At 38.1% G+C, this 14,481-nt stretch overlaps 1 protein-coding gene across 9 annotated transcripts in view; it reads left to right on the top strand.

Moving 5' to 3' along the window:
• DACH1 (dachshund family transcription factor 1) overlaps nt 1-13,394 on the top strand; it is a 462,414-nt gene extending 449,020 nt beyond the window's left edge. For all 9 annotated transcript variants that reach the window (XM_084613154.1, XM_084613156.1, XM_084613162.1 and 6 more), the window contains one exon: nt 10,691-13,394. In XM_084613154.1, coding sequence (XP_084469280.1) covers nt 10,691-10,728 — 38 coding nt within the window. In that variant the 3' untranslated portion in view covers nt 10,729-13,394. The remainder of the gene's footprint in view (nt 1-10,690) is intronic.
• Nucleotides 13,395-14,481: the final 1,087 nt, after the last annotated feature.

Genomic DNA, 14,481 nt, shown 5'->3' with positions numbered 1-14,481 from the left:
TTCTCTTTTGACAAAATCATATTTTCAAGCAGGAAAATGTTTCAGCTAGCTCTGTCACTATAAGGGGTAGAAAACTACTCACAGAAAGAAAGCTAATGAAATCATGTGTCTTCAGGAGTTGGTGCCTTAGGCCTGGGCCTTGAATGCCTGTGCTTTAATCTGGCCCTGTTCTCTTCCCGGCCTTTTGTTTACAGATTGTGGCATTGTGTTCTTTCTGGTACGAGGGTGCTGTTTCCATGTGTTCTGGGGACTTCACCAATAACAGCAACCCACTGTATACAGTATGCTTCAGAAGCCACACAGTGTACAAAAACTTGGCTTCATGACGTGCTGTGTTTTCTGGGTCACCACTACTAGTGAAGTCTCACACAGCACCAAAGTCAAATGAGACAGAAGTAGGGTCTACCATAAAGGCTACTTGATTCTGTCATGAGGCCAGTTTAGGCTGTTGCTAGAGATGGAGGAGAAGAAGAATGTTTACAATATCTACCCTGAAGAGTATTGCCACTGGAAAGGGACAGGGAAAGAAGGTAGAGCTATCACTGAAGTATGGAAGTGCGTGTGTAAAGAAGTGCCCAAGATGAAAGCGCATCAATCAATCAGGGAAACCAGTCTGCATTAGGAACTGTAAAACAACCCACTTGGGTCAGCATTAGCACTTGTGAGACAAATAATAGTTCCCTTCAATTTGAAATGTAGAATTTTTCATTCAATATAGCAGTAAAAGAAACACGCTTTGCTTAATGGCTTGACTACCAAGTTAAACCATACACACATCTTTCAATTTGAAGCCTTCATCAGGATTAATGGGCTGCTTTGTTTTTTGTTTTTGTTTTTTCCAGTTTTTCAGCTATGTCGCGCATGCTGACCCCCAGGATCTTGATTAAGATCTATTTGTGTTTCTATTTTGTAGTCAGGATTATGGGTGACTTTAGTTCATTGCTCATTTCTTAGGGCATGACTTGTAGTTTGGTTTCTGTCACCTTGACTCTTGTTCTGGAGCTGATTTCCTGCTGCTATTGTCTTCCATAAGCTTTTTTTCATACAGAATATCTAAACGCAGCATGCGTGTTTCACATATGTTTTGACATCCCATGCAACCTTAATGGATTTTCCATAAGCTTCCTGCAATGCAATATATCTGTTTTACAACTTAATGTGACTCTATTTCCATGTTTTATATAGGACAGTTATTTGTTGGCACACAAATGAAAGCAAGTATAGTTGTAAATTCAGGAAAACAGTTGTGCTAATGTAGTATTGATGTCAGAATATGGTTGCTTGCGTCACAGTTGATATACAACAGCTAGTGTGAGCAGTAAAGTTAAATCCTTCTTTAAATAGCTATATCCTATTGAAATGGGCATCAACCTATGGAGAATTTTCAATGCCATCCTAATAAATGAGCATGAAAGAAAGTGGGAAAATGATCCTGTTGGTGCCCCAGTTCTTTGTGTTAAGGAAAGAGTGTAGTTTGAAACTATCAAAACAGTAGTTTCTCTCTTAGATAATGGTGTTAATGGTATTTACTATATATTGTATCACACGCTTTTAGATTTGCTTGGTTACTTTGAAGGACCCAGTTCCAGGGGTTAGTTGTCAAGCTGTGGTTCCAGGCAATCAGACCTGGTGGCATGAGTGGTGGTCGAAGCCGGACATAGGGTTGGGTCCGAGCCAAGGGCAGTGCTGGAGCCAGGTCCAGGGATAGGCTGTGGGTCAGAACTGAGGTCAGAGTCCATAGATAAGCCAAATCAGTATCAGGAGTCCTGATACAAACCAGGCAAACCCACAGCCAGACCAGGGCTTCTCACTCAGCTACCATGACTCATGCCGTCGGGCTCCTGCCCCATGAGCCCACCTGGCTGTCCCTCCAGAGCAGCCAAAGCAGTTGCGTGACATGTAGCCAGTCCATTTCCAAACTGTTTCTAGGAAACAGTTATACGCACTCATGCTCCATACCCTTCACTTCCTGACCCTCATGTCCTACCCTGACACCAAGTGGCAGAACCTCCCACCACCAGTGGAGGGTGAGGAGCCCTGGTGGGTCAGTCCGTATTCCACCCTGGTCCCCTGGTCTACCAGGTATATTAGTTTGCGGCTTCTCCACGGAACCATGAGCATGGGCATGTACCTGGCTCAGTTCACCCCCCTCCCCTGACATTTGCCCCTTTTGTGGTGTGAAGGAGACCCTTGCGCACTTCTACCTTGAGTGTGCCAGGTTGCAGCTCCTATTCCAGCTCCTCCAGAGCCTTCTCCTTAGGTTCTGGCTGCACTTTTCCCTGCACCTCCTGCTCTTTCCACAGCTCATCCATGGCCCCATGAAGTCACAAAACCTTCTCATCAACCTTCTCCTGATGCTGGGCATCCCTCATACCAGAAGGAGGATGTTGGACGAGGAGGTGCTCGGCGACTGTGAGGCCTGTTTTGCTCCTCCCGTCGGTCATGTATCTGGGCAGACTTCCTCCGGCTTCCTGGATGCCTTGAGAAGCAGAGTTGTCCCCCAAACTCATTTGAGCTCTGGATTCCATCGCTTTTCCCCTTAGGCTGGGGGAGGGGCTTTTGATGTGGGTGGGTGCGAGGATCCCAGATGCTCAGTAGGTGCCATGATTCACCCCTCCAACAGTTCCTGCAGTGACTCAGCCTTCAGGCATGCTGAAGTAGTCTATCCCTGTGCCAGGCCTGGGTCATGTGACTCCCAGGCACAGATATTTCTCTGACCTGGCCAGAGCCTCAAGATAGTTTGTGCAACAACACAAACTAGGCTAGGAACCCTCCTGCTACCTCACAGTGTGACAGACTCCCTAGGCTTCCAGTCTGCCCTTGATCCAGTTCTTGCTCCAGCCTTGTCTGTTGTTTACTTTAACCTTGCTCCAGCCTTGTTACTAACCCACCAGCCCTGCATCTACCTCCTGACCTGGTTCAAGATCTATTTTTATGTCTTAGGTTTTGGAGCAATAGGATTTATTAAGGCAGGTGATGGCTTAAGGCTGTCTTCACTAGACCCACTAAATCGACTCCCGGTGCATAGATCAAAGCAGCATCGATCCCGCAGTAGTGGAGACATCGGCCTGATCTACACTGGGGAAGGGGGGGATCGATCTAGGTTATGCAACTTCAGCTATGTGAATAATGTAGCTGAAGTTGACGTTCTTAGATCTACTCACCGCAGTGTCTTTACTGTGGTGAGTCGAAAGCTGCCGCTCCCCCGTTGACTCTACCTGAGCCTCTAGCGGCGGTGGAGTACAGGAGTTGATGGGAGAGCTCTCGGGGGTCGATTTGTCATGTGTAGACTAGACATGATAAATCGACCCCTGCTGGATCAATCGCTGCCTGCCAATCCGATGGGTCGTATAGACATACCCATAGCCTCAGACAGAGACCCATTCTGATGCTCAGACTTTTCAGCATCTAATAGTCACAAGTCCAAGATTGCTTGCTGCTCTGCTAAAAATAACTTTGTGCTTTTGTACTTCTGAAAGCATCATAGCAAGTAAGGCATTTGTTTATCTGGAACTTAAATCTGACTAATATATGTCATGTAGAACTTTTGTGAAATTGATCAGCATAAGAATTATTTCCACTGTGACACAAAGTGAGTTAATCACAATAAGCTGTGCAGGGTCACAAACTTATAATAGTTAGCATTAACTTCATGCTATTACAGGGTTTTACAGAGAATTCCTCAGTGTTGGGTTTTTTTTAAGAGAAGTGACCAGAATGTAGTGCCTAGAGATGCAGGTTCAGTGATTGAAAGTAATTAATTCTCTTGTATTTCTGTTTCCTGTAAGTCCTTTTCTTCTGCTTATACAAACAGAAAAACTGCAGCCGAGTTCACAAAGCAATAATAAGATAGTGTACTATTGCTTTGTATCTTCTTTTTAAAAAACAAATTTCTCACTTTGCCACATCAGGGTCTTTTGTGTACTTAAAATGCAAGATCTGTGTCATCTGGATGATCTTTAAATAATAGGAGATATGTGCAGATATTTAATGGAATTGTTAGTTTACTAATCAGACTTTTGACCTTTTGCTTGCTCTCATAATATCCAATGTGATTATGAGGTGATTGAAAAAAATATAAACAATGAAAATATATGGGAAAACTGTTGAAAGGAGAAGATCCTGAAATACTGGAGATTTCACTTTAATATTCAAAGAAACTACAAACACTGAGGCAGCTCACTGGATATTTTTCCATTTTGTATTTTAATCTCTGGCAATTTGGATGCAAAATTTAAACATCTTAAGCATAAAATCTTTAGTTCAAAAAGATAAATATGAAAATCTCACTCAACTGCATATTTACATGAAATGGTAGCACAACGATACCTGTAAGTGAATGTTGAGGAGAAAAATTAAAAATATGTCATTACTCACAGTATGCAAAGGGCTAAATTTGGAAGTAATGTATAGAATTCAGTGGCATTGTACAGAAGGCAAATTGGGGTAGCATTTATCTCAGTATGTTTAAGTACATTCATGCTTGCATGAGTTTATTGAACATGCTGGGTGAAAATAATCTATCTCTGCCAGAGGCTGTACTAGCCCATTGCGGGGCCTAAGCAGAAATATTTTGGGGTCTCCCCAGACAAAACACATACTAATAATTAATAGGGGACCACCTTGAGCTGCTCCGGGCCCTAAGCAATTGCTCAGTCTACTTATGCCTTTTGCCAGCTCTGATCTCTGCATAAAACCTGGGAAAACATTGATTTTTTTCAGAGAAATCCACCAGCCTCAACTCTTGAGCAGGCTACACTCTGGCCCTGCCCCCTTTTCCTCAGTCCTATTTTCTTGACAGGGCATGGGTACTCATGCTGTGTAATCAGCACATCAATCTTTGACCTGCCTGTCTCCTCACCAACCATTTTGGGTTAGCGTATAGACCACCTTATTGGCATGCAGTAGTGTGACGACCTGCATCTCAGCTCCCTCAGTTGACCCCCACCTGATTCCTATAGAAGGGCTTCAGTGTTATTGATGATCTTGTACCCATGAGGAGTCTTTTCCATTCTAGGCATGTTATTTTTGTAAAGATTAATAATTAGCCACATATGATGAACTGAACTCACTTTAGAAACGCCAGGATTATACTCTCTGTGAGATTTTGTGGTCTTTGAATGAACATCACTCTCATCATAAATGGTTTCCCCATGGTTAAACCATCAGACTCCCACTTTGGGGCCTTCTTGCTTTTATGGTAAATACATCTTATTTTGTCTGCATTTTAAATAAAATATATGAAGAGTAGGCAAAACTAGATTTCACCCTTAATTACCTGCTTCCTTTTAAGTTTTTCAAAGAAGAATTACAATTTGATTCAGATCCTTTCCATCTGTTGCAATATGTTTGTGTTTCTTTTGACTTACCATTGCCTTCTTGTCAAACATCACATGAATCATTACCATTTGTTTGCCGTTCTTTATTATTATTACTTCTTCCTCCAAATGATTAAAACATCAGGTTGAATGAAAGGTTAGAAGTACACTGTGATTCTCATTTGCCCCATCTTATTAAAGCAAATAAACCAAACAGTAATATAATTTAAAAGTGCTTGAGCTGTGGCTTGCTGGTGCTTTTATCAGCTCTGGGCTGAAGAGGTTGTGTGCATTCAGGCATGCATGTACAACTGTCCCTTGAAAGGGATAAACCTCATTAAATTACAGGTCCCTGGAAATAACTTCTGAGAAAATAGCTGCTATTTTCAATAAAGCTACTTCCTAACAGGAATTAAAATTTGTTATGTTCTTTAGCTCAAGTGAGCATCTTTTCTTTTATGTAAATAAAAGTAGCACCAGTTTATGCCACAAATATTTTATTTCTTTTAATATATTGAACTGAGGATGGATCATGATGTTTTGCAGTCTAGTACTGCAGTGTATAAAATGTTGGGGACAAAAAAACCATAATGACTCTTAAGTCACAACAAGTGTGTTACATTAACTTATATTGGTGTGATAGTTCATTTGCCTGCATGCCGCCTTATTTGTAGAGAGAGGGAGAAATGTATTGTAGTTACATCAGCTGGCTAGAATCAAAATTGACATTTTTTGAAAGTATTCAGAATGCAGTTGCAATGGGCCTGATCCTGCATCCATTGAACTTCAATGTAACAGTCCCAGTGACTTCAATGAGAGCCAAGGTTTGGGCCTGTGGTTCTATGGTAGTATTTGGCGTGCAAAGAGCTTGTGCTTGCTTTCTGAGCTCAGCTCATTTCAACTGCCATTAAAGAAAGTGGCCTTCAAATGGATTTTGTTTTAGCACTATTAGAAAAATCTATAATTTCAGTTAAAATAGAATCAGGGTGATGTGTTAGTTTATTATTTTTATTATGGTATTCTCTAGAGACCTGAGCTAAGGTCTGGGACCTGTTGTGCTAGGCACAGTACAGAGTCAGTAAGAGACAGTCCCTGCCCGCAAATTCTTTGCAATCTAAAAAGAAAAGGAAGGCTAAACGAAAGCAGAAGTGCAGAGAGATGAAATTACTTGTCCAAAGATGATGAGCGGTAGTGCTGGGAATAGATCCTACGTCTTCTCTGGTCAAACGCTGTAGATATCTTCTGCCTACTCCCATAGCCAGAACAGTCTTCATCCATTTGCAAAGGCTTCATCCTATCACCACAAAAGAGTTTGCTTGGTAGCCCTCTATTGATGATAATTGGCTGATTGGTAATCCACAGAGTTCAGGTGTGGCACCAGAGCCATGGATGTGGACTCATGGATTTTCACAAACCACAGCTGTAACCAGGATTGCAGGGTACTTTTACTAGAATAATGATGGTCATTCTTTAATATGCACATTTCTATAATGTGCAGCCATCACTGTAGTATCAGTAATACACAATAGATTCTGGTCTCAAAGAGCCTGGGTGGTTCATCCCAACAGTGGTTCATTCTCTTTTGCACACTACATTCTACTTGACATTGATTTAACTGCGGGATTATTTTATTTATTTTCATTGCAACCCAAAGCTACGCTTGAAATGTCGTATAGATTTTACATTTTTACAGTTGCATATGTTAACAGAAATAATACTGTAATACAGTTGCATTTTATCCAGCAAAATTTTTAGAGCCCCAGAAGCTAAATGTTACACACATTACACAAGTGTGAATGTAAATGTTCCCCAGTTTACTTCTCAAAGGGGATGCATTTCATGCATATGTATTGCTTCAAACCCCCCCCCCCCCTTTCACCCTCCACCCTTTTCAAGTGTTAGGTCAAAACTGTTTTTTGTCCATGACATTTCTGACCTTGTAACTATTTGGGTGTGTTTATTAAAAAACCTCAAGATGCATTTTAATTAAAAATATTTTTTTAAAAACAATTAAATACTTCCTTGCCCAGACTATAACTCCTGTCACATCCCCCACAAACAAAAACAAATATGAGTGTTAAGAGAGTGGGCACTTTCACATTGTGCAAGCTCCTTTTTGTAACTCAAGCTTGCTGAACATTGACATTTACAGGAGACCAGTTCAAACATAGTTAAATTTTGCTAATTATAAGTGCTTTTACTCAGCAAGTTATCACAGTTTTCCTAATTTGTATTTTATATTTGAACATTAAGAGTGGGAAGTATTACTGTGTATTTATATCATGCATATCTCTAGTGTTGTGCAGTACCTTGTGAAAACAGTATTCATAGTGACAAAAATACATTCCATCTTTACAGATATGTACAGAGCAATAAGCAAAATCGGTAGAGTTTATTTCTATATATTTGTCTCTGGGAGGATATAATATATGTGTGTTAATCATATGCACAATATCTTTGTTTGCCTGTATATAAAATCTACATATACTAAATCAATAAACTATAATGTACATGCAAGGCACTGTTAAGCTATCAGGTTTTATGGGTTTTGTGGTATGCTCCTCTGAGTTAGGAAACCGTACTAATGATAACACTCCAGTGGGGTCCATACAGGAATTTTGTCAGCACCTTCATAAGGCCAAGATCACTTTGATAACAGCATTGGTAGGCTCCAGTCACTTCAGTTGGAGCTTAGAGAGAGGAGCTTGGAGAAAGGAGAGGTGAGACCTGTGCGGGATGTGAGGGGGTAATCTGAGGAAAGGAAAGGGGAGAAGAGGATATAAGTACAGTATTAGATCAGCTATATTAGATCATAATGTGAAACTATAGCAACTGACAGATCACTCAACATTTGCTCTTGTGGTTTGATGTCACCATGTCCCTGACGTGGAGAGTGATTTGCCTGTTTGTTCTTTACATGTAGTTTCATGAGGTTATTTGCTATGCACAGCATGTGTACTTGGAGAAGAACATAAAACCTACAAAAACTCCTTCTCTTTCTCCTGCTTGTAAGTTTACCATGAGCAGTCTCTTGAGAAGAGTACCTTGGCATAGGTATTATATTTTTCAAAGTGAAGTTCCTAAAGAAAATATTGTTCATTTTTGTATCTTATCCCTTCTTTTATGAATTTTATAAAAATAAATAAAATATTTTGCAATTTCTGGAAACGGCTAAAATCTTACTAAGCATGATTTAATCTTCAAAGTGCCTAATCTACAGTAACCATGGCAGGTGGCATATATTTTACAGCTGACATATTTAATGGTTGCTATATTTGTCCATCTGTTAGGAGAATTAGTCAAACAAGTTTATGGAGGATATAGGTGTATTATAAGGAACCTAACAATAGGATTAGATCAGATATTTAGTTCACATATAGCATTCTAAGGTCATTATCAATATAAAGGTATTTAACGTCACATTTCATGATCCACTGTTAGGCCGGTTGAGGAACACTGAGGTTTATATTTTATCATACATATCCATCAAATCTTAGAAGGTAGCAAGTTTTAGAAACAAATATGTGTTCGACTTTGTAAAGGAGACAGAGTTTTTTTAAGACCTTCATCAATATTGTCTTTTGTTGACTTTAGATGGAAAATGCAAGGGCTGCTCCTGCTCCCATTTAAAAAATGTCCCATTGACTTCAGTGCCTTAAGCCTTAAGCAATGCTTTTTTTAAATGGACCGCTGTTGTCTACATATCCTTTGTTTCATGCTAGCGGTAGAAGAGTTCAGCATCCTACAGACATATTTTAATTGAGAATATTTGAAACTAAACCTTTTATTTAAAAAACATGTAGAGACCAAGTATAGTCAAATAAGTCACTGAATTTAGGTTACCTTAATGTTTAGGCTGAGGAGTTATGCTTAGCACTCATTAGTATGCACTCATTCAAGTGATCAAAAATGCTGGTATATACTATAGAGTAATTCTCCTACAGAGGTACTTAGCTTTAGTACTGCTTTAGACATCTTTAGTACTGAGTGCAGCCACCACAGAAGCTTGGCAATGGGGTTAGAAGGGGTGTAATTGAGGACAGAATATGGTCAGTTACATTTGTGTTATAATTTCAGCTGTTCTTCAGGGAAGCTTCTCTTTGTTTCTCTCAGTATTTATAGTAGGATCATTTTACTGTTGCAGGTGTTTTATGCAATTGTCTGAGCATTTAATAGACTTCATTGGTTATCAGTAAATCTGCATTGCACTGAATTGTTGACCTTAATTTTTCCTAAAGTGAACTTTACAGACTAATTCAGATTAACCAGGTTGAATTGGAAAAATATGTTGCAAATACTTGTTGGTCTATTGAACCGAAAGAACTTCTGTGCTGCATGTGCCTTCAAATACAGATGTGTAGCGTACTGCTCTGAGGTTCATGGTAAGGTTGGGTGTTTTATAATTATCCATTGTGCATGATTAATGTGCTGCACAATTTGCCTTAATCTCAGTAGTTTAGAGCCAGAGAACCTGCACTTTTTACCACACAGGACATCATAGTAAGAATGATCCCATGAGCTTGTGTATTTCCCCTTTTGAAATATGCATATACATAGAGCTGTATATTTTACATCTTGAACTCATAAAGCAGGAGGTTTTGCTTTATACTTATAAATCAGGTTACAATACTTTTGGGCAAAAGGCTCTATGCATCCCAGTGCTTCTATTTCTAGTGTTACTGACTCAAATAATTTATTATTTATTACTCATGGTTCCCCACCACTTGAATGTCTGTTTCTCTGTTGGATGGTAAAAGTTGAGAGATATGATTGCATCTTTAACATAGTAATGGTTTAGTTAATCTCACTTATGGGAGAAAAGGCTCACTGATACAGATTAAATACCCTAGCCTGGGTTCTATATAAATAGCTACAAATGTGCACAATGCATTACATGGTATATTTAACAACACAGCTAAAGCATAAGTTATAAGCTTATGCGTTTAAGTGATGGGAATACTCGTGGTTGCATGCAGGAATATTTTTGCTCTGTAGCCATGAAGGAAGTAATTGCTGTTCAGTAGTACTCAGTTAAGTTTGCATATCAGTAAAAACACATGCACAGAAGCTCCACCCACTTTCCTACTCTGTGCATTGATATGAATGCAGCATATATAAAAGCTTTACGGGTATTAGAATTAGTTGCAGTGTCCAAAGCTTGCAAACTGTATGTAACTGTCGATGGAGTTAATTTTGAATTCATATAGGTGATGCTACATCAGTGAAAGGTCAACAGATTTCTTGATAACATTGCTCATTTAAAATAGCTTTATAGTGCATGAAATTTTATCCATTTTACAAAGTAACTGTTATTTACGTTGATACAGTGTGGGAATGAATATTTAAAGAAAATATTTCTTTTCTTATTTTAGATGGAAGACTTTATTTGAAAACTACCGTCATGTACTGAATTTTTCCTGCAGAAGCGATTTGTGCTACGGTAAAGAACTTTGCAGAAAGACGTTCACTATTTGGAAGTTCTACAAAAACAAAGTGTTTTCAAGGCAACTTCCTTAACTTTGTGTATCAATGTTCTTCAAAAGTTTAAAGCATTCTGCAAGAGTGTTCTCCATTGGTTATCACCTGTGGCTCAAGCCAGAGACCTAGAGAATGTTTGTAAATGTACAAGTTTCACTCTTCTTACAGTCAAAAACTGCAGCTTTGCTATTGGACCCTTGTATACAAAGTTACAGACCAGTCAGAACAAGGCCTAGCATTCCCTTTTTAATGGAATGAAAACTCTGTCCTCCTCTGATGATTCTGTATTTGAGCACATCAAACAATCCTTCCAGCAGTATCCACCTACACTTACAGACTGTTTTGTCATACCTAAACCAGCAAGTCAGCTCAGAAGTAAACTTGTATGGGGGCATAAGAGGATTCCGACAAAAAAAGGAAAAGGAAAAAAAAACCTGTTATATTCAATTTTCAAACTCTGTGAACGTGGGTTTTCTTCTAAAGACTTTTTTTCCACATGCTTTCCAGGAGACCAACACATGGATGCTAGACCACATGAAGTAAAATGAAATTTTGTCTAAGAGAAAAGAAATGCTGAATGTAAGCAAAACTGTTTCACTGTTCTCTTTTCCTAAAATAAACATAAAAAAAATAAAACGAGTAATAATTTCTCATTCTAAACTGGCAGGGGTTTATGGGGAAAAAAAAGACTTTGATTCTTATTCAAACTGTTGGTCACGTGTACAGTATATAAACACAAACCACACCAGGAAGGTATTATGTATGCAGTAGAATACTAGCGTTTAGGAAAATGAACATTTTAGATAATGTTTTGTCACCCTGTTTGTCAGAAAGACGCCTTTCTAGTTTTAACGCATGCAGGCATGTAAATATTTGTCCTGGAGTCACAGTATTAATGAATGAGATCTTAAGCATCTGGTAATGAATCAGAATTCCGTATCAGCCACTTTTATTTGTATATTGATCCCTGGTTAGTGCCCTGAAACAGCACTTTTAAGAATGGACTGTGGCTGAGCAGCGAGTCAAAACGCCAGAAATATTTTTATATGTTAATGTCATATTACGTCAATGTTGCTAAAAAGAAAACCTAACAAACACTTGATGTATCAGTCCAATACCACGTAGAGCTGAGTGATACAGTTGAAGTCTATTGTTCTTCCCTCACCTTATCTTAGGGAAGGGTGGTTATGTGTTATTTTCACTGTCTTTATGAAAGCTACAATGTGTTTTCACCTTTGTGCTGATAACTGGAAGTAAGCTGCAACACACTGCTTATTACATACTTACATTACGTTCCTTGCTTTGCATAATTTTAAGTTACCCCTTTAAAGACTGATTTTGTGAATCAGCATTGTTACTGTAAGTTTTGTGATTATGCTTTCTTCATCTGTCATACTGTATGCATATAAAATGTTATTTATTACATGGAAACATATCAGAAACTTAAATGTCTAAGATGCCTAACTTAAGAAAATTCTCCTTTACAAAATAGTTCTGATTGGATATTATTTTATCAAAGTAAAAAAAAAAAATCTAAAGATTTGTAAACTCTAGCTCTGTGCTTTGATGGTTTGTAGGTCTTTCCTTGCCATGCTGATACACTCTTATTTAGGCCACCACAATCCTTTTCTAACAATAGAAAAGTTGTATATACAAGTTCACATCATGGTAATTTTTTAAAAGAAATATCGAGCAATATTTTTCGTTAAATATTGTTACCAAATACTTTATAGCAACATTGTTTTTTAATCATGATTCTTTCATAGTTGCTTGAACACTTCAGAGATTCTGTACACCACTTTTTTCATATGCAGTCTTTAAAGGGTTAACAGATGTAAATTTTGATGGACTGTGGCAAGCTTTAGAATCATTCATATCTGAAAAAGAATTAAAGCCGACAACTGAAATATGTAGTAGCATCTGCCATTGCTCTGCTCCTTGCATAGAGTCACCTGTAAGTCAGTTTAATAGTTTTACAGTATATACTTTCAAGACCTTTAGGAATGCCTCAGTGTTTGGCTTGGTACATAAATGGAAATGTTAAGGATTAAGGGGGAAACAATTTATAAGATGGATATTAAGAGCTTAATAAAATGGTGTAAATATTACAATTCATGAAATGTTAACTGTCAGTTGAACTTTTGCCCCTCTTCAGTTACACAAGTTTTGGGTTGCTGGGATTTTTCTTTGTTTGTTTTGTTTTTTCTTTGTTTGTTTGTTTGTTTTTGCATAGATTATGATGAAAAAGTGTGCTCATGGTATTGTTTATATGCTTTTGAAATCTTAAAGATATTAATGTCTAGTTGTTCTATATTATAACCACATTTGCGCTCTATGCAAGCCCTTGGAACAGAACATTCTCATCTTCATGTAGGACCTATGAAAATTGTCTATTTTTATCTATATATTTAAAGTTTTCTAAAAATGATAAAAGGTTATTACGAATTTTGTTGTACAAAATCTGTACAAAAATCTGTTTTTACATCATAATGCAAGAATTGGAAATTTTTCTATGGTAGCCTAGTTATTTGAGCCTGGTTTCAATGTGAGAACCACGTTTACTGTTATTGTATTTAATTTTCTTTTTCTTTTCAACAATCTGCTAATAAAACTGTCTGAAATCTCCCTGTGACTTTATTTACAGTTCATCTTTATTAAATTTTGTGAAACGTATAGCATCAGAGGAATATTTACTTTCTAATGGGAGGCATCTAAAAATAACATAAGTCAGCTCTTTGTAATGCGAGGAGAACAATGCTGAATGATTTTATTTAACATGCAACTGCTTCTATCTCTAATATGAATTACTGTGGTGAAAAAAACATCATAAAAGCACACTCTGTGGTTATTGTTTAACAAGCAGATTTTCCATATTTTGTTTCTTGCTAGCTAAGCAAACTGCCCCCATCTACATGATTTATTTATGTACATTGCTCGGTTTATGAAGCTGTTATTTGTACCTTTTTCCTTTATATTGTGATATTCCCATGATTCTTATTTCACAAAGCTTTGTGCTGAATAATGTAAAGTGGACATATTGATGGAACAAAACACATTATTCCCATAACTACAAGAGTGTGTGGGATTTGTTACTCTAACCCAGTTGTTTTTGTCTCAAATCCCCTTCAACTGATACAACATATTTAGAAACTTGAAATCCTAACACTTTGTTTGTTTCACATACAAAAAGTATTTCTAACATTTAAACAGGTATTTTATGTATAAAAAAAACCAGCATTCATGTCTTAAGATATGTTTAAGTGTTTCTGAAGGAGTAGAGACCTTGGTGGCATTTTTGAAAGCAGGTCTTTAAAAACAAATCTGGAAATATGATATTTTGCACTAGAGAACCCCAAAGTTAGATCTTCTTACACATTAAGGGCCATGTTTCCTTTTTACAGTGATGAGAATATAGGAGCGTTCACCTGCAGTACTGCTTCCTGTCTTCACTGGGGAGCAGGTTTGCTTTGGAAATCAGGAGGAGATTAGCTCAGCTGGACCAGCCTATTTAATTACTCCTAGGTATTCTGAGGGCTGCAACTGTGTGATTTAAGTGCTGCATGGATCCCACAGGATTTTGGCTGCTGGCCAATAGTTCAGACAGGAGTTCTCTCGTCCCCTGCACGTGCAGCAACAACATTCTTCTTCCTCTCTGTGCTTTTAAAATGCCCCATGGTCAAAAACC

The sequence above is a fragment of the Lepidochelys olivacea genome (genome assembly GCF_965140295.1).
Source record: "Lepidochelys olivacea isolate rLepOli2 genome assembly, chromosome: 1".
Classification (NCBI taxonomy): domain Eukaryota; kingdom Metazoa; phylum Chordata; order Testudines; family Cheloniidae; genus Lepidochelys; species Lepidochelys olivacea.
The sequence above is the reverse complement of the archived record's forward strand: the minus strand, read 5'-3'. Positions and strand labels throughout refer to the sequence as shown.